At 31.5% G+C, this 20,905-nt stretch overlaps 3 protein-coding genes across 4 annotated transcripts; all 3 read left to right on the top strand.

Annotated features, from left to right (window-relative positions):
- The first annotated feature begins 746 nt into the window (after positions 1–746).
- LOC123903022 (ethylene-responsive transcription factor RAP2-7-like) lies at positions 747–4,290 on the top strand. Of its 2 annotated transcripts, none has more exons than XM_045952877.1 (7): positions 747–1,555; positions 2,177–2,202; positions 2,358–2,388; positions 2,918–3,005; positions 3,099–3,238; positions 3,532–3,742; positions 3,986–4,290. In XM_045952877.1, the coding sequence occupies exons 1-7, from the start codon at positions 1,122–1,124 to the stop codon at positions 4,073–4,075; spliced, it is 1,020 nt and encodes a 339-aa protein (XP_045808833.1). In that variant the 5' UTR covers positions 747–1,121; the 3' UTR covers positions 4,076–4,290. The 2 variants fall into 2 exon arrangements, with proteins under 2 accessions (XP_045808833.1, XP_045808832.1); XM_045952876.1 differs by having other exon boundaries at positions 773–1,555; positions 3,983–4,290.
- Positions 4,291–5,113: 823 nt separating this feature from the next.
- Positions 5,114–12,344, top strand: LOC123896852 (protein RETARDED ROOT GROWTH-LIKE). The gene is made up of 7 exons (XM_045947262.1): positions 5,114–5,604; positions 6,062–6,170; positions 7,403–7,565; positions 10,433–10,581; positions 10,684–10,835; positions 11,590–11,704; positions 11,811–12,344. The coding sequence occupies exons 1-7, from the start codon at positions 5,204–5,206 to the stop codon at positions 11,949–11,951; spliced, it is 1,230 nt and encodes a 409-aa protein (XP_045803218.1). The 5' UTR covers positions 5,114–5,203; the 3' UTR covers positions 11,952–12,344.
- A 5,389-nt stretch (positions 12,345–17,733) lies between these two features.
- Positions 17,734–20,260, top strand: LOC123891605. The gene is made up of 2 exons (XM_045941514.1): positions 17,734–18,578; positions 20,029–20,260. Exons 1-2 carry the CDS (start codon positions 17,734–17,736, stop codon positions 20,258–20,260), a joined length of 1,077 nt encoding a protein of 358 aa, XP_045797470.1.
- Positions 20,261–20,905: the final 645 nt, after the last annotated feature.

The following is a 20,905-nucleotide window of genomic DNA, read 5'->3' as shown; positions in this document are numbered from 1 at the left end:
ATTAATAAATATAAAATGACATAATTGATAGTGAGTAGTTTATTGTTTAGAGTGGGTGGTTATTAAATTAAAGGGTAAAAATGGAATAAAGTGTAAAAAGCTATAAGCTATAAGCTCAAACTCTACTTGAAATAGCATCTGAACTGAAAAAAAATTATAAACTAGTAAAAAAAATTGTTACCAAACACCTCTAATTTTTTGAAACAAACTTATAAGCTCATATAATAAACTTTAAATTAGCTTATTTATGTTACCCAACACACTCTTATTTTTGTCAAAGAAAAATTATTACAACAACACATCTGTATTTCAAAATACCAAATAATAGATTTATTCCTCTCTTCTCCCCCTCTTGTTTGTTGTCACTTTCCATCACCTATGACAACTATTTTACTATATTCATTAGATTAGATCAACTACATTATTTGGTTGTTTTTTTTATGCCCATCTATAGATTTCAACTCACATAAAATTTTATCCATCCAAAAAATATAACTTATGAAGTTACAAAAATGTTATAAAATAAAACGAACATAAAAAAAAATGAAATTAAAATTGTATTTGGTATTACATTATGTATCTCAGAATCATGATGATCCATGGTAATTATTTTAAAAACTATACTTTATAACTCCTGCAAAATCACAATGTATCACCGTAATTCTGACATACTCACCGATTCAGTATGATATACCAAACAAATACACACAAAGTATTAAAATAGACCACTTTGATAAATTCAAATTGTGCAATTCCAAGGGTTGAAAACATGGAAATATTATTTTGCCTTGTTATTAACTCATTCCAAAGAAAAGAAGAGAATTATTCAATATTGTCAGTCTTAACAGCTAGCACTTCATAATATCGTTCCTTTCTAGCCTTTCAATCCTCAACAAAATCTCTAGTGCCTTAACCTTTCTGGTCCTATCTTTCTCCTTCTTTCCTCTACCTTAACTTCACTCACCAACTCATTCTATCTTCTTCTGCTATACTTACTCATTAAAGTGATATTTCCCCCTCTCTATGTACTTTGATTTTGCTTCATAAATAAGTACATGAGATTGCTTCAAAAGGCTATATTTTGAAGACAATAAACTGATAAAATATATCCTTTTGAAGACATGTCTATGTTGGATCTTAATGTTGACATAATCCATGTTGATGATTACTCAACTAATGTTCAAAAGGGGTTGCAACTTCAAACTTTTCCACATGAAATATCAGATTCTAGAACCTCCAACTCTTCTGTTTCGAATCCAACAGACGAATATTCCTCAAACAATTCAGTTCCTTTCAACTTTGACCTGTTGAAGAAAGAAAATGATGTCTCGGAAACAATCACAAGGACCCTTTTCCCTGTGAGTGCTGATGGAGGAGGTAGATTATGTGATTCCAATTCCATTAATCAAAGGTTGAACTTTGATGATCAAAATGGACACAGAACCTTGCAGCAAAAGCAACCTAGGAAAAGTAGGAGAGGACCAAGGTCTCGAAGCTCACAGTTCCGGGGTGTTACCTTCTACCGTAGGACGGGTAGATGGGAGTCACATATATGGTATGGTATATCAGGATCGTCTCTGAGATTTTCGATACTCTATGCAGGCTAAGAAAATTATGCCTGATTAATCATTCGAATACTATTATTTTTTGTTGCGAAATCATTACTAATCCCTTCATTAGTAAAATCATTACCATTTTATAATGATTGTGATTATATTTTGACACATGGACAGAACAGAATATAAAAGAACAAAACTGCATCCTTTAATCAAAATGTATCACTTGTTTTTCGTGAATTTGGATTCCATGCAGTATATGCGTGACACATTTATTGATCTTATTCGTCTGATCTAAAATCAACAATATGCGAACCAACCAATTTCAAATGGGTGGCCAAGATCGGTTCATGCAGTGAATCTGGATCTTCTTTTTACAATATTGTTTGGTGGTCTCATTTCACAAAATTAGATTAAATGCAGTCGTGACTACATGCAGTCATCAAATTAGATTTTAAGATATTTTTTATTTTTCTTTAATATAAAATTTTGAGAAAACATCTAAACTATTTGATCAAGATCGTACGGTCTAAAACCTATAACTACGTTTTGAATTCACTAAATCCAGGTCCCTCATTTCACTGACTCTTTACTTTTCTTGTGTCTGTCTGTGACTGCAGGGATTGTGGGAAGCAGGTCTATTTGGGTAAGTGGATAATTAAGTTGGTTGGTTCTGTTTTGATTAAATTATTTGTTAGAACTTACTTGGATGCTACTTCTGTATATGTATGATATCATATGTTATCTTTATTCACTTTTAATTCTTGTTTGGCCTTATTCTTGTAATTTGATTTTTGTTAGGTGGATTTGACACTGCTCATGCTGCTGCAAGGTGAGGACTACTTCATCCGGTTTCATAGAGAAGCAAAGCAACCATATTCATTTTTTAGTTCATTGAATAATCAATGTATGACTAAACAAATACATCAGTTATTCAATGTAGACTAAATATATCAGTTATTAAGGCTCTGTTTGGTAACAATTTTTAAAAAAGAACTTATAGCTTATTTTACTGGCTTATAGCTTATTTTTCAAACGCTTTTTCAAGTAGCTTATGAGCTTATAGCTTATCATTTTTCCTTCTAATTTTACCCCTATTATCTTACTTGAAAAAATTAAATATTAATTAAACATATCTTTTTTATGTCATTTCATACTTATAAGCTAGTTCAACCATTAATTTTACAAAACATTACAAATTCAATCCGCTAGCTTATTCGCTATAAGCTAAAAGCTAGCTTATAAGCTATCCGCTATTTCTTTACCAAACAGAGCCTAAGTAAATTAAAAATAAACTTTTACTTATATATTGTGTGCATTTTATTTTGTCAAAAACCTGATAATATATGTTTTGTGCACAGAGCATATGATAGGGCTGCTGTTATGTTTAGGGGAGTTGATGCTGATATAAACTTCATTTTAAGTGATTATGAAGAGGATTTGAAGCAGGTAAAAAATTTGATGACTATGATCAATTTTGTGTTTGAATAACAATTTGTGTGTGAGGATTAAGTTCATATATAATATAATTGGAATATGTAGATGAGAGGTTTGAGCAAGGAAGAATTTATTCAAAGACTTCGTAGACAAACCAATGGAAACTCAAGAAGAAGTTCAACATACAGAAGTATATTACCTCTTCACAAATATGGTCAAGAAGATCCACCATATGTGGCAAAAACGTGAGAACCTTATTTTCAATATCCGCAAAGTTGTCATAATCGAATTTTTGTATGTGATTTCACTCAAAAAGATTTTACCTCAATTTAACACGAAAGTTATACTTTAAAATATAGAATTGATAAAATTTAGAATTTAAAACGAGATTTTAACAACCTTAAATATATATGTATGTATTGTTTTATAGTGCTTATTATTTCGATTTTTATTATGTTGCCATTTCTTATTTAATTATATTTCTCATAGTCCCAGCTGCTATTAGCAAAAAGTTACATGTAATATTTTGTTTGTGCAGATTTTGTCACAAGTCACACATGAAGGAAACCAGTTTTAAGGCCTCTACTACTTATAAGGGAGAAATAATTGCAAATTCCAACAAATTACATCATCTTGATTTGAGTCTAAGGATTTCACCATCTTCCAAACAATTGGATAACAATAATTCTGGAGTTGGATTTTCTTCTGCATGTACCACCTATATGATACCTCAAGAAAGGGGAACAATGGTACCCCTCTCTCTCTCTCTCTCGGAAATTTAGCTAGGGTTAAACCGTATAAAAATACCAAATTAAGTTTTCTTGTAGCAAAATTTTCAAACCAGCTAAAGTTCCGAAAATGTTTTTCCATTATTCCGGTTTGGTTTGAAAATTTGTAGAGGTTAAGTTAAATGATAAAATTTTCGAAGTTAATAACACGACCCGTCAAAAAAATTTATAAGATCATAATATATATTTGTTATTACTTAGCAGGAGATGGCTTTGTTAAACATTAAAAAGGAAGTTCCTTGCAACAAGTATTGGCCTGGCAATTTTGCAGCAATGGGAGAAGAATTGCATTAGGGTCGTTGCAATCAAATGCAGCAGCATCATCAGGATTCGTTTCCACACTTCCTCCAATCAACTCACATACAATTTCATCATTGTCTCAACCACAATATTATAGATGATCATGAATATAATGTTGTAGCTAACTAAAGCCTTTATTTTTTCTTGAGGCAAGAGTAGCTATATAAAGCCATATTCAACGAATTGATCAATTACTTTGCCATCTTCAATCCATGTTTTTTCCAAAATATATTGTGCAACCACGAGTCCATTCATATATTATAGTATACATTTTGTATGTTAGATTTGATTTGTTTCCATAATGTATCAATAATACGGACTAATAATGAATAATGTAATGTAGTACATAAATTTTAGCTCAACCAACAGAAATTTCAAAATTGTTATGTCGGACACAATGATCGAAGTTTGAACTCCAATTCTCCATTTTAAGTGTATAAGTTTTCAATGATTTATCATTTCGTCTATTTATAAAAAAAATGTAAAAATAATATCAATGTCTAAAATGAGTTTTGTTTAAGTTCAGATTATTTTCATTCAAACTTTAATATGAAGTAAAAAAAAATGGATTTAAATTTAGTCTGATCCAATCTCAATTGAACATTCTAATTTTTTTGACTTAAACTTCACATTTTAAAAAATAGATTATCCCTTTATTTTTTGATTTAAACTTCACATTTTATAAAAAACTAAAGTTTCATCATAAAAAATAATAAAAAAATAAAATTGAAGTGATTTTTTTTAGTATTTTATTTTTTGGTTTTCACCACCAGTTTAATCTAGTTTGGAGTTAATTTTAACATTAAGTGATTCTTATTCCTTTCGATCACAGTTACAGAGGATCGAATCGTGATACTCCTTACCTTTAAAACCGATCACCATAACACCATTGACGAATAACTATCTGTAAAATTGAAGTGATTTTTTTTAGTACTTGAAGGAAAAGCAATGGCCATGAAATTCACACGTGTCCTTAAAAGTCAAAACTCTAATTAATAAATAAATATAATAAATAAATAAATGAAAATAAAAAATAAAATACAGAAAGAAGGGTTTTAGCGTTAGCGCAAGAGTTTAATCATCTTCTTCTTCCTATGTTTCTGTAACTGAAACGAAAAAAAAATGTTGCGAACATTCGACACTACTCATCATCTCACTCTAAGAACAACCTTACTCATTCGTTCCTTCTTTTCTTCTTCATCTTCTTCTTCTTCTTCTTCTTCTTTCTCTTTCACTTTCAAAACAATCACAACTCTTTCACAATCACAATCTCATTCTTTCCCTCCACTTTCATCAACACTAACAAAACTCACTCAACAACAACACGCTTCTTTCTCCACGCGTAATTTTCGTTCCAATTTCGGTTCTTCTGTTATACGCTGCGTTTCATCATTTCCTACACTCGACTGGAACGACGTCGTTTCTTGCTCTGAGGTTGATGCTGATGCTACTCATGATGATGGAACGCTTGACCAAGATTCTAAACCTGCGATTCCTGTTAGAGCTTTCTTCTTCTCTACTAGGTATATTCATTTGTGGTTGTGTTAATTTCAATTTTAAATTGTAATAATGGGAATAAGATTGGGGTTTTGGAAGGTGAAAATTCACAATCGGTTTGGAAATTTTCTTCCAAATTTTAATTTTTGGGTCTCTTTTATATCAAGTTTTTATTTTTATTAACCCCTGGTTCCCAAGGAAAAGGTCCGGCCGGTAATAACCCCTGGTTCCCAAAGAAAAGGTCCGGCCGGTAATTCAGAGTTCGGCCTCAAGATAAGTATTGCATGACCAAACATTGTATTGTATTGTATTAAATTAAATTATAGGGTAAATTTGGAATATTGCATTAATTATTATAATACTGGTAATAGAATTTTGCATATATTTGAGGCCAACAATTTTGAACTTTTTGTTGCTTATATACGAGACCGGAGGGTTTGTGTGTGTATTGATTTATGTATCTCACTTTCATTTTGGATGCAGTGTTGATTTAAAAAGCTTGGTGGAGCAGAACAAACCAAACTTTGTCACACCATCATCAAGGATGACTAATTATGTTGTTCTCAAGTTTGGAAATCTTGGCGATTCCAAGGTATGTTTCTATTGTGCTATCCTCGTGTTGCCCCATTATATACTGACCTTCTGCCATGTTTTCGTTATTTTATATTGTTTTGTTATTACAAATATGCTATCTTGGTTGTTATATATCCTTTAATATGAGGAGCAAGTTACATTGCCATTAGTAAAGATGTATGTAATTCAGGAATAATTCATAATCACATGTTGACAGTTGAAACACATAAGTGCATTCAACCTATGCGCTTTCTTTTAATTTCATTAAGAGGAAAGAGAGATAATGGAGAAGTTTAATGACCGCAAAGTAACTACTGGCCATCTATCATTTTTCTTATTTAGTATCAAAAAACGTCATGAGACCAAGCTCATGCCTTATGTATATGACCCTTTAGAATTATGTATACACTAGAAAGCGCAAATATGTCAGACATGCCTTGAACAATATTGTCTCCAAAAAGAGAATATGCCTCTATAAATGCCTCCAGTATACACTTTATGACAATAGTCACACTTAATTTTTCTTGTATCACCATCTACAATAGTACCATGTGGCCATCCCACTTGTTTTTTCCCAGAAGTATTTTTCGGCACATTTCTGCATCTTATACTAGTCCCAACACTTGCATTTGATTCTCCTGTTGAAGAAGGAGACTGTGAGAGCTAGCACTGTTTATCCCTTCACGTGACTGAGAGAGTCGGAGGCAGAGATGGTCGTGAGAGAGGGTGAAAGTCGAAACTGAGAGAGACGGTGCAAGGTTACATGAAAAAATAATATAATATTAAGTTTTTTTTTCCTCAACCGGGTCGTGAATGGCCTGATTCAGTTCTGACCAGAAACACACAAGATCACACCAAATAATGTGATTTCATGATTAAGAAATGATTTTGTTCTGAACTGTATGCTTTCTATGTTTGATTGTTTGTTGTCTTGGTTTTATATTACTCCTTTAACCTGAATAGAAACAATAAAGCTGACAATAATCATTCTAACAAACATATTTTTCAGAATTGGTCAATAAAGTCAAATAGCATCATTTCAAAACTATAGTTCACTGGGTTCACCTTATAAGCTATAACTATTTCTTCTTTCATTTTCTTAACCTTTCACAGGCTATTATGTCTTTGAAAAGGTTTCATCCGCTGGATGATTCAATGAATTGCTTGCCTTCTTCTGCTTTCTCAACTGTTAAATATAAATTTTAATTCATAGGTCTGATGATACTAACTGCAAACTGCTTTTTGTTTCAGGGTCCTGGTTCTTCTTTCTTGAATGGAACAAATGGCTGTTACATGGTAGTTTTTCAGTATGGCTCCATTGTATTGTTTAACGTCTGCGAACATGAGGTTGATGGCTATTTGAAAATTGTTAGGAAGCATGCATCTGGTCTGCTTCCTGAAATGAGAAAGGATGGTGAGTTCATATATCCAATTTGAAATTGAAAAGTTTTCAAGTTTTTAACAATATAGCCCAGATTGTTTATAAACTTTTCAAGTTCATCTCCAACAGATAGCTCAAATATGCATCTAAAGTTCTTAACAATACTAGTTTGTCAGGGTTATCATTTTAAATACTTTCCAAATTTTAAAGAAAACAGAATTTATAAATCTAGAAGCACTAAACTGATGATAGCGTAATAACTAATAACATGATGTAAAGGGCAATCTGGTGCTATAAAGTTGCTGTCTAAGGTCAGATTCAGTGTGGATTTATAATTTACTAGTGACATCCTTATCTTGTAGCAATTGATTGATTCAACGTCAACTTGAATATTTGGGACTGTAGTAAAACAGTCAAACAGTTGCAAGTCCTAACATAACATGATGTTAAAGAATATATTTCTGGGTTCAAATATGGATTAGTTTTAGTTCATGCTGAAAGCAGATTACAAAACATTGGCCACATTATCCTTTGTCCGTTGAGCTCCAATGGCTTGGGCTGAGCTTTGTAACTATCCATTTTAACAATGATGGGTGGCATTTATGTACAGCTGCAGTCTGCACATTTACAGTCTCCACATAATTGCTGCTCAGTTATTATGAATATGGTGTGGGTGGTTCTCGTTGGACATATTTTAGCATATGGAATGGAAAACATAGGATTTGTATTGAAAAGTTTCATGAATTATGCAAATCCTTGTTCCCATTCGTAACACATTTTTTGAATCGAGTTATTTTCTATTTTGATAAATTAGTAAATTACACAGACAGTTCATAGGCCCCCCCTTCGAGGACAAGTAATTTATTTGGATGTAGGTTGATTAAACTCTTTCCCTTAATATGTGTATCTTGTGTTGTGTTTGTTGCTTTATGGAAACTGCTCTGTGGTTATATGAAATTATGCATGCACTGTGTGCCTTAGTTTCTTAGACTAATTTGGTGATTTTGATATTGATGAAGCTAAAACTTTGGGGGTATTGTGCTACTATTTGGTGCATATGGTTGGTTTAACACTTGCATATTATGTAGATTTCTTTGGCTTAGCAATTTATTTGGGTAATGGGATACGATCATACGATTATATGATTAGCTTCTATTTGTTTAGAAACATATGGCCTATTATGGAGCTTTCTGGACCTGTGGGAATGGAAACTTTCTCCATTGATGTTTTCTCTTTATTTTTTAATATATATTTAATTTATTATTTTTATCTTATGCAGGATTCTTGCCCTCCAATTAGCAGTTTTTTTATCTTAAATATTTGTAGAGATGATCTATAGGACATAAAAATTCAATTCAACTGAGTTTTATAATACAGATATCCGGTAAAAATTCATTGTGTTGTCCATACTCTACCAAACAAGACACAAGACAAAGAGTTAGGCAGTGACTGAAATGTTTATCCTGTGCTATTCTAATTTTCTTTGTACTGTAGTATATCAAATGCACCCTAAGAGAACTTATTATGACATAGCAGTGTTGTTGTAGTATTCTGCCAAACCCATTAATACACAGGAACACCTATGTCATAATAATTTTTGTATTGCTTAATTGTTGTATTGCCATCTCTTATAATTTTTGTAGAAATGCTTCACATTTTTTATTCCTATTTCTGAACCATAAGTTATGTGTCATAATTTAGGTAAGGCCTGTTTCAAATTTCAGTGGCATCTTGGGTGTGCAGAATGTGTATCAAAGCTGAAGAAACATGTTACATCTTTTATCTTGTCTGGAAAGCTTTCTTTCCTTTATGCATACGCCTAGAAAGATATTTTCAGACCTTGCACTGTTTATTTTTGTGTGATTCTTTTCTGGTTATCTTGGAATCTAGCAAAGACCAAATGGGGATTTCTTGTCAACGTTTTGGAGTGTCCTAAACTTCACTCTTTCTTAGAACTCCAACCTTTATAAAAGGATATGGTTGCTTGTCCTGTATGGCTTTTTCCTATATATCCTTTTTTATGAGTCACTCCTTCATTGCTCTACTTCATTCCTTGAATAGGAATAATTCTCTTCTTAATAAATTCTTATGGAAAGTTAACATTCCCTCAAAGGTCAAATATCTTATTTGGAATGTGGCACTTAATAGAATTTACAATAATGATGTCTTTTGCATGGTTGTAGGCTGCATAAGGCTCTTATCTGTAATGTATGTAATGTGTTTGTAAGCGCATGAGCTCTGTTCTTCACCTATATTTGGTGGTTTATAGATACCGTTGAGTGTGTCTTAGGTCCTTGGACTAGTCAGTGATGATTTATTTTATAGTTTTGGTAGAAACAAAGACTAAATTTATGTGGTGACATGCGATCAATGCTACAATTTTGTGTATACTGTTGGAGCTGAACTGTTATTTTTGTAATTAGGTTTCTTTGCACATCACTAGATTTTTTACAAGATTGGGTGTTTGTTTGGTATGTATTGGTTTCCTTGTATATGGCCTCTATTGGTTATCGTTAACATTATAAGGGATTTGGAATCTTTACTTGAGTTTCTTTCTCTCTCTCTCTTGGACAGTAGTACGCAATGGTTTTGCACACTTACAAATGCATCAGGATATACGCCCTTATCCTTCTGCATAAAAGCTTGTAGGCCCAAAGTATTTTTATTTTATTTTATTTTTCTGGTGAATTATATATCAATATGTGCGATAACAATAAAATATTTTCACTTTTCCTTTAAAATCATGGGGTTTGAACTTATTTTTTTTGTAGATATGCCATTGCCATCTAATTGTGATTACTTTATTTATTATTTATAGTAAATGTTTCCTTTATCTCAGAATATTTGATAGGTTAACATGCTTTTACACAATTTGATTTTTCTCTGTTTTGCGATTTTAGAGTATGAAGTTAGAGAAAAACCAGCTTTAAGCACATGGATGCTAGGAGGACTAGATTACATAATGTTACAATACTTGGACGTTGATGGAATTCGAACTATTGGCAGTGTACTAGGTCAAAGTATTGCTCTTGATTACTATGGCCGGCAGGTATATTCTGCATATGTGTTAGGATTCTTTGATATTATGATATACCACATACTGTTGATGTTCCTCTAAGGATTTAACAGTCTCCTTCAACTTGTATTCTAGGTTGACGGAATGGTTGCGGAATTTACAGACATAAATCGTGAGATGGAAGCGACTGGAAAATTTAAGATGCAAAGGAAAAAACTTTTCCAGTTGGTTGGCAAGGCAAATTCAAATCTTGCTGATGTGATTCTAAAGCTTGGATTATTTGAGAGGTAATAATTTTGTTCGTGGTAAAACATTGTGTTGGTTGTCTTTTATTGTCTTGAGGTTGAAAGAGCAATTATAATTGTTTCTACTTTCAGATTATTTTTGCTGACTTGTGTAGTTTGAATTTTTCCAAATGTATATTTAAATGAATAAAACATTTTATTATGGATATACACATTTCCTTTTTTAGTTTCACCGTTTCTTACTTAAATGTTACACATTGCCCCCAACTTCCGTGTTTGGTTGATAGTGAAAACATAGTTTGCTTTTAGTTTTTAACATGTATAATCTCGCATATGCAGTTAACATGAGCTCCAGGACTTGTGAAAAGGCATTTTCTAATTTGCCATTGTTTTAACAAGGTGGGAAGTTGTGTGTGCCCTGTAGGTACATTAGAATATTCAAAAAGAAGAATTGAATCGTCAAAACTTTTCCACTTCAACCCCTAGTCTTGCAATTGCAACGACTGTGCTTGCTTACTTCTGTAGCTATGTTTTTATTGTTGAGATTTTCATTGAAATCTTCCAATAATTTTCTCGTCCCTGATACCAATGCTATCACATTGAATCCTAACTTGTGTGAATGAGTCATGAATTATATTGTGGTAGAACAAGGTATAGAGTTCATCAGTACATAAAAAAGGAAAATAATGTGTATACTCTTTAGTTGGATCATATTGGTTGTTATACAATTGGACTTACAAGATCTCAGACATTATATGTCTCTTTTAACTTTGAAAATTTTAAATGGTGTATACAGATCAGATATCGCATGGAAAGATGCCAAATATGGTCAGATATGGGAGTATCTCAGAGATGAATTTGAATTAACTCAGAGATTTGCAAGTCTTGATTTCAAGTTGAAATTTGTTGAGGTTTACTTTCTAGCTTTGGATATATAAATTCTCACTTCATTCTCTATCTGGGCATTTCTATGATTTTTATATTTTGTTTATAACTTTTTTCCTTTCAATTTTGTAGCACAATATCCGATTTCTACAAGAAATTCTTCAAAACAGGAAATCTGATTTCCTAGAGTGGCTCATTATTGCATTAATTGGTGCAGAAATTCTACTGTCTCTATACGACATTGTTCAACGGTCTGCAATGAATCTTCATTAGTATTGTTTCTATTGGAATATTGTTATTTTGCAATGAAAAAACACACGGCATGTCAATCAACAAATCAGCACAGGATAAGAGATCAATGAGCAACTGTAATAAATATTGAGCCAAGTGATCAAACGCTTATGGTTATATTGCTGCAGCTTTGGTGCACAAAATTTCATCATATTTATTTTCCCTTTTTGATGGCATGTAAGTCCAGCTTGTATTTTTAATGGGTGTAGCATAACATGCTACTCATCAAGATGTTGGTGGCGCATGCCAATACATTCTAATAACTCTTGTAAATAGCAATTTGAGACCATTTTTACTAGGTTATTTACTAGTTAGTTTGTATAACTTATTATATTTGCAACATAAAACTACACTGTATGTTTTATCGAACATAAATCATCTGTCTATTTTATTGCATCAATAAATTATTCTGTTCAGTTTTGAGAAATCAGAGTGCTGATTTTGACGTCCTATTAGTCATTAAAGTGATTAGATTTGATCCTCGATCATTGAATTTGGATCTCATCTTGATCCATTTTCCGAGATTTGGACTGATGCAATGTATGTGGGTTTGATGTTGAATACTGGTACAGTTTAGTTAAAGTTATCTTTGAAACTCTAGCATGATTGTCATGCAATCAAGTTGCACAAACTTAGAGTGGCATTTAACATGCGAACATACTAACGTGGTGTTGAAAAGTGATAGATGCTCGAGTAGTTTGAGTTCTTCAATCATTTGTTAGAAATTCAATGTGATGTATAAAAAACATCTGTTATGAGGTTCAAAACAAAATAAGCAATATGCAGTTTTAGGAAGAAAATCTGAGTTTTAAGAAGCAAAATAAGCAATATGGAGTTTCAGGTATAACAATCAATTTCAGGAAGCAATCTTCTCTTAACAATCAATTCCAAGAAGCAAAATAATGCACAACCATTCAAGGGGACAATACACCGTATTGAGTTTGGATGTGGTCCGAAACAAGCTAAAGATCGGATTAAAATGAAGAAAAAGAAGTGGCTGAAGAAAAAGAAGTAAAGTGCAGCAGCAGCACGTGAAACAACAGAGGGGGCGGTGATTAAGTGATACATGGGAAGCCTTAAGGAGGAAGTTTTCGGCACAACACAGAGGAACAAAGGCGGCAGTGGCAGATTCGCAAATTGCAGATTCTTACACTTGAAGCAATTGGAACCAATACCTACTATAAATTTGAAAAAGGCTGTACAGAGTACGTAGAGGACGGTTATAGAGTACGTAGAGGACGGTTTTGGAGAGGCAGAGATTGAAAAACACAGAGGAGATTACCAGAAGTATTTTTTGGGTTATTCTCTTCTCTTAATTTCATTAATTTTTTAGTGTTCTTCATGTAGCTAAATTCTCTTCTAGGGTTTATAGTGGATCTTGTAATTGAAATTCCTAATACTATGTCTTAGTTTTATGTTCTAGTTTCTTGTTTGAATTTCTATTTTTAGTTCAATTAATGTTATGCTATTGATTTTATCACATGATTAGGAATGATCAACCTATGAATGTTTATAATCAATTGATTGATCAGTGACCGTACTGCAGTTAATTGGTGGACCTATAGAATAAATGAGACTTAGATTATTGCATGATCAAACCTTAATCTTAGTCTTCCAATCATTCAACCTTTTTGCATTCTATGCTTTTCTTGAATTTAAACTCTTTGCATGACCAAACAAGGGGTTAATTTAGGAAATAAAATATTAATCACGAATGACCAAACAGGTTAATAGTTTTCGTAAAGGGATTGGTAATTGAGTTAAAATAATGGAATTCAAGTCTAACTAGACATAGGGAATCAATGATTGCGAGTGAAACCATAACCCTAGACCTCTCTATTTTGAATCACAACTTTCACTTTTGTTCTTGTTCGTTATTACTTTCTATTTACTTATTTAGCTACTATAAACAATGAAATCATCGATTAGTCTAAATAATAAATAATCTTAACTAGTTTGATAATTGTTAATTAATCCCTGTGGATACGATAATCTTTTATACTACTTATGCGCTAGAGTACACTTGCTATAGGTGTGTTTTTAACGCAACAATGGACACATAAAAAAATAAAGTGCGGGAAGATAAATAACACAGGTTATTTGTTAACCTAGTTCGGTGCAACGTTAGCTACTCTGGAGGCTATCAAGCCAGGAATGAAATCCACTATAATAGTCCTAGTTCAATGACCTCAGCAAACCCACAATTTACGTCTTCTCACCTAGACACTACCCGTGCAACTTCTACCTATAAACTCATAGATATGAGATCTCATCTCACTTCCAGTCAAACAACACAGACAGCGTTGCTTACAATGATTACAATCAAATGATGAAGACACACTCCTATAAAACACAATCAACATTTTGCTTAAAAGCTTATGAGTGATTCATATATTACAACTCAAGTAGATAAACCATCTATGTGCTTCGATACTCAATGACAACACCATAGAGGTATACATAGTAAAGCACAAGGCTTTACAAGACACGCAACCTTAAAATACTACATCTTTGAAAATATTAATTTCGGCGGTAAATTAGGTTTTGAGTCTTCCTTTAAATAGTATATGCAGCCAGGGGCGGATCCAAAAGTTTATCATACCGGGGCCGAAAAATAGTATAATAATAAAATTAACAAATTTATTTATATAGATTATTTTTTTGTTTACATCGTCGATGTGATTTTTATTTATTACCATATTATAATTTTTTTTATAAGTGTGAATTTTTCACCGCCATTTAACTATGACTAATATTTGTCAGAAAAGATGTGGAGTACACTAAGTAAGTTCTTTTCTCTCAGCCGAATTTTTAAATTTATAATATACTAATACCAAGTATTTGTAGAATTAGATTTGAACACATATAACATATGTATATGTAAGAAAGTAGGGGGGCGGGGGGCTTGGCCACTGCTTGCCACCTCTCAGATCCGTCCCTGTCTGCAGTATGGTCAATCCGAGCTTCAGATAAACCAGCCGGTCAAAGGAATATCCAGCACACATATTCTAGAACCAAAATATATTGTTTCCTTGAATGTTTCAAAGTCTATTTTATGAAACACGGGATATTGCATAAACCAAATTCTGCAGGTTCTAGAAACACGCGGGTCTTGGCGCACAAGTTGCGTGGATTAATTCCTAAAACAAATCTTCATAGATCCCATGCGAAGATAAACTTCCAAGAGCGCGAAATCAGGGCACACAAGATGTTGTACCCACATGTTGGGACATCTGGTCCAACGTCTCGCTAAAACATTTTTTTTTTTAACAAAATGAAGCCAACACACAAAAACCTCAAGAACTACTGAATTACCCTAAATATTTCTAAATCAAATTTCTAATTTAACGGTGTTAATATGTTACGGGATAAGTGTTTACCACTAATACATAAAAAATATTTTAACAATAGTTTATAACAAATTTATTCATATTTTATTCAAAATAAATTTTCTAACTTAATATATTGGTAAACTGAAACATCGAATAAAATACCAATTGTTAGTTGGTTCAGTGGTGATTAGCGCTGAACTTGGTAGGGAGGACCGCGGTTCGATCCCCCGCAACTGCGATCTAGAGGGGACTGGAACCACTTGATGCCAGAAATGACCCCCGAACCAGATTCAACTAGTGGTGAAAAACCAAAATAAATAAATATCGAATAAAATTCAATTGACCCGAGCGAATGCACGAGTCTTTAAACTAGATAGTTTTATTGAAAAATATACGAGTAATTGACTAAGGGTACCCTTAAAACACCAAAAAGAAACCAAAAAGACGGTTAAATAGGAATGATAAATCCGACGTCAAAAGACACCTAAAAAGGAACAGAGGCAGTACTAATGATAATAATTATTTTTGTTTTATTATTTTTATATTATTATTAAAGATTTGATTTAATATTATTGTTATTAAATAATTAATATTATTAATTATAAATATATTTTATTTTGATCTTATAACTTTATAGCTTATTTTTTAGGGGTAAATATGCTTTCTGGTCCAATATAAAATTAGCGAATTTTAATTTTTGTTTTAAAATTTATTTTTTTGTTTTTATTCTCAAATAACCAATTTTATATTTGATTTAAGCTTAATTGCAATTTTGATCCCCTATTTTACAAGATCCATGATTTTGGTCCCTTATTTTAAAATCTAATATTCATGCCACCCCCCCTATTTTGATTTTTTTTTTGTACTTTTGGTCTCTCACCCCATTTTTTAACTAACTAGCAAAAAAGAAACTGATGTGGCAAAAATACATGTCAGAAATGTATTATTTTTAATAAAGAATATAAACGTTTTTCTGTCACATCAACGTTTTTTCTTCCAGTTGGTTAAAAAATATTGATGTGGATACTGCCACATCAACATTTTTTCCGTCAGCTGGTTAAAAAATGATGATGTGGATGTTGTTCTTTGCTATGTATGGATGTTGTTCTTCGCTACATGGATACTGTGACATCAACATTTTTCCTGCCAACTGGTTAAAAAATAGGATATGGAGGACCAAAACTACGGAAAAAAAAATCAAAAGAAGGATCGAGGCAAGAATGTTTGATTTTAAGATGTGTTAATATTATGTCTATCTAAATTTATATATAAGTCCATAATATGTTAAAAAAACATGTCAAAATTTTGTCCAATAAATAAGAACTAAAAGCTAAACAGAACTTTTTTGGGGATGTAAGCATTTTTTTTTTTTTAGATCAAACGAGGAGTGGGAAAGTGCTACTACCTCAAAATATATAGATAGATAAAAATGAGAAAGATACCAAAAAAAAAGAAGGGGGACCAAACCAAAATCTCCTTACATATTAGAAAATCTATACTTAGGTCTACCAAGTCTATCAGAAGAGTAACTTTTCAATATAGCTTGGGGTAATTTATTCCAGAACGAAAGGTGCACTAGAGTTAGACCAATTTTTGCAAGAGCATCAGCGCAATTGTTACCTTCCCTATATATATGGGATATCATGAAGTTCATGTTGGTAATGTTATGCATGCAATTGTTCAATCTATTTCTAATCTTCCAAGAAACTAAAGATGCTGACTTAAAGACAAGCACTACAAGAGTAGAGTCATGTTATTTTATTTATATGGACGAAAACTAAAATATACTAATGTTATAGGGGCCAAAAACATAATGAACTGTATTTTTATTTCATGTAAAAAAAAACATATTTTCTATAATAATATCCTCTAAATCAAGAGATTACATTAAATAAAATCTAAATGGGTTGGGATCGGTAGCTCAACTGGTTAAACTAGCTAAGATAAGGGTTAAGGAGCAGGAGTTCTAGAGTTAAAGTCTTGGCAAAAGAGAAAAAATTAACATAACATTGTAATACTAACAACTAACATTGCTTATCAATAAAAAAAAATCTAAATGAATTACACAAATTTTAACTTTTAAAGGAAATAACAAAAAAATAGAAACAAAAAAATGGAAGAAAAAGAAAAGAAAAAGTTAAATACATATCTTTTTTATTTTTGAAAAAAGTTTAATGCATGCATCTTATAATATATATATATATATATACTACCTCAAAAAGAAAATTTAATATATTTTTAGTAACATCATATTTGGAAAAATGTTACCGTTATATATGATAATAAAATTATTATTATCCATAATAAATTATTACCTTTAAAGATTAATAATAAAAAATTATCATTAATATATTATTTTAAGTATACCCTAACATTATAAATGAGAGCTATCATATCTTCATAGTCATCAACATAATCACTACCATCTAACAATGTCTTCCATTCTCCCAAATCCTGACCCAGGATTCAATGTGGTTGTCACCAAAGAAGAGTTCAACCTGTTTTACAGTGTTGACAGAAAACTCTTCATTCGTTTGGTGAAGTACCTCGGTCGCGAGACCTCGTTAGCCATCAATATAATGGCCTTCTTCATGTGGATGGAGAGGAAAAGCAATGATATGAATTTGATTCAAACGCTTCTTCATCATTGGACAGATATTATGCTATCCAATCTTGCTAATGAGTGTGCTATTGTCCTTGATTGCGTAGAGTTTTCGCGCTTTCCTCTTGTTTTATCACCTGAACACATTTTACCATCAATCCAATACATCTTGCGTCGCAATGATTTAACGCTAAAGTTTTTCCAGGAGCGACGCTTAGAAATAATCACAGAAGTCACTAAGCTCATCAATGATGTTTGTATCAGAGCTTTTTCTGATATTGTTGAAAAATTGCACCATGGCATGGACAAGAGACATTATTTTGGCCGTGTTTTGGGAGGTGCTGCTGCTAGTGATCGTGTTCCTCCTCCTCACATGCTAATGCAACCACAAATGGCTTATTTTGATCCTAATGGTGTTCCAATGGTTGTGCCTGCTGCAACACAATTAAATGAATTAGGAGGAAATTATGGTTATAATGGCCAGCAAGATATGAATCAGATTATGGCCAACTTAAGTTTGGATGATATTTATGCTGCTGATACTGGTATTGTTACTCCAACCGATTATAATGAGAAGAAGATTGAGATGAGGCCTATTGATGATAGGACTCTCTTCCTGACATTTTCCAAAGGTTATCCTATTTCTGAGAATGAACTTAGAGAATTCTTCACAAGGTACGTACCCTTTGATCATTTTATTTATTTATTTTCATATTTACATCAGGGACAAAACAGGTTTCGTCCCTATCCTTTGCCAATTTACATTCATATTATATATATTCATGTATTCATGTATCTGATTGCTTGTATTAATATTGATAAAAAAAATATAATTGTTTATGTCAAATATGTTTGACCCACTTGGTTTTGAAATTATTATCAACAATAAATCTGTTATATTTTATTTTTGACTGTGAATTTATGTTTTAAATTAATACTAGCTAGTAAATATTATAGTGCTTATTTTATTGATAATTTATGGTTGAATACATTTAATCATAATTTTTTATTTTATATAATGCATTAATTTTTAAATTTTATTATAATGATTTAATTAATTGCATAATTTTTATTTTGGTCAAATTCATACTAGAAATGATTTAATTAATCATAATTTTTTATTTTATATAATGCATTAATTTTTAGATTTTATTATAATGATTTAATTAATTGCATAATTTTTATTTTGGTCAAATTCATAATTTTGGTTAATTTTTAAACTTATTGAATTGTATTTTGTTATATAATTTATTGTAAAAAATATTTTGACTTTGAATTCATGTTTTAAATTTATACTACTAGTAAAGATAATTTAAATATACATTTGTTAATTTTATATTATCTTGAAGAAAGAGATATATAATTAGATAAGAATAGTACTAGAAATGATTGAGTTTAGAAGTAGCAAAAAAACTATTCTTCTAAGAGCTTTTTTTGGGAGCACATCTAATATAGGTTGTAATTCAGAAATTTGTTCACATAGTCAGGAAAAAAGAATTTACCATTTACCCTAATTTGTTATTGTAATTTGGAGTTGATATTTAACATAATAATAAACTTTTTTTTTTTAAGAATACACTTAATTTTTACTTGTTTAATTAGGTGGTAAATATATGTTTTTCGTCTCTAAAAATATTGCAAATTTTGATTTTAATCTCTAAAAAAAATAAAAAAACATATTTTCATCCTCGTTAAATTTTGTAGGTTTTGTTTTTTTTGTTTTTCCTTCAAATGGACATTATTTTGACAGTTTTTTAACATAATATAAACATACACAGATTTAACATAATAGGTATTGTCATTTTTTTTTAAACATAATAGAGGAATATAACCTACACATATCTTGAACATAAAAAGGTAATAATCTTGACATTAAAGGGTGGGATGAGCAGCTCATTGGTTGAACTAGTTGAGTTAAAGGTTAAATGAGTTGGAGGCTCAGAGTTCAAATTAGCCGGTAAAAAAAAACAAAATAGAAAAAAACAAAAACCCGCTTTTTATTTTTAAGAATTAAAATCAAAATTCCTTATATTTTTAAAGACAAATTTTTTTTTTTTAACTTTGTAATAATATCACATTTTACAAACTAGCTAACTCTTTGATTTTCTTGTTGTCCAAACTGCAGGCAATTTGGGGATATCATTGAAATGCTGGTCATGCAAGAAACAACTCCACCAGAGCAGTCACTATATGCTCGTCTTGTGGTTCGTGATGAAGCTATGGATGATATTGACCAATTTCTTGAATATAAGCTAACAATGAAATTCGCCATCAATGGAAAACATGTCTGGGCAAGAAAGTTTGTTCGCAAGTTTTCATCACCATTTGAAGTTGGAACATCTAGGGTTTTTCCATGATATGTTGTTTTCTTAAACTTTGGTTTTTCTTTCATGCTTTAATAAAGTTTATGCATGTCATATTTATATAATATGCTGCTAAAACATATGTTTGTTTAATAATACTTGATGAACTTTTTGATATGTTGTCATCAAACTTAATCAATGTTTGCATGTTGTTGGATTTTATAATTATTGTTTTTGGTTTGTTACCTTTATTTTTCTTGATTATATTTATGATCTTTAGCTACTTCATATTTATTAGTATATGCTTTGATTAATTAGTATATATTTGTCATGCTAGATGTGAGTATACGCTCTAGATTTTTGCTAGCTATTTGCACTACACAGTGATCATTGAGACCGCTTTTGAAAAATCTTGTTTACTAAACCACTATATATGTGGGAGCTCATATTAGGTTTAAACGAGCTCCTTTGATATGTGAAACAGTAGAAGCGCAAGAAAGAGGGGTGCTGCTGGGTGTTAGGAATCTTCGTTTGGTAAATAATGTTCTGCTTAGTAAGTGGAGGCTGAGAGGATCCTCTATAAAGGCCATGGGTTGTGGCGTGATATCCTTTCTTGACCAACAGTTTCTTACAGAGTTGATTGAGTGTTGGAGTCAAGTTCATGTTTTGAATACCAAGGATGAGTGGTTTTGGAGGCAT

Source organism: Trifolium pratense, linkage group LG1, assembly GCF_020283565.1.
Source record: "Trifolium pratense cultivar HEN17-A07 linkage group LG1, ARS_RC_1.1, whole genome shotgun sequence".
Lineage (NCBI taxonomy): Eukaryota > Viridiplantae > Streptophyta > Magnoliopsida > Fabales > Fabaceae > Trifolium > Trifolium pratense.
The sequence above is the reverse complement of the archived record's forward strand: the minus strand, read 5'-3'. Positions and strand labels throughout refer to the sequence as shown.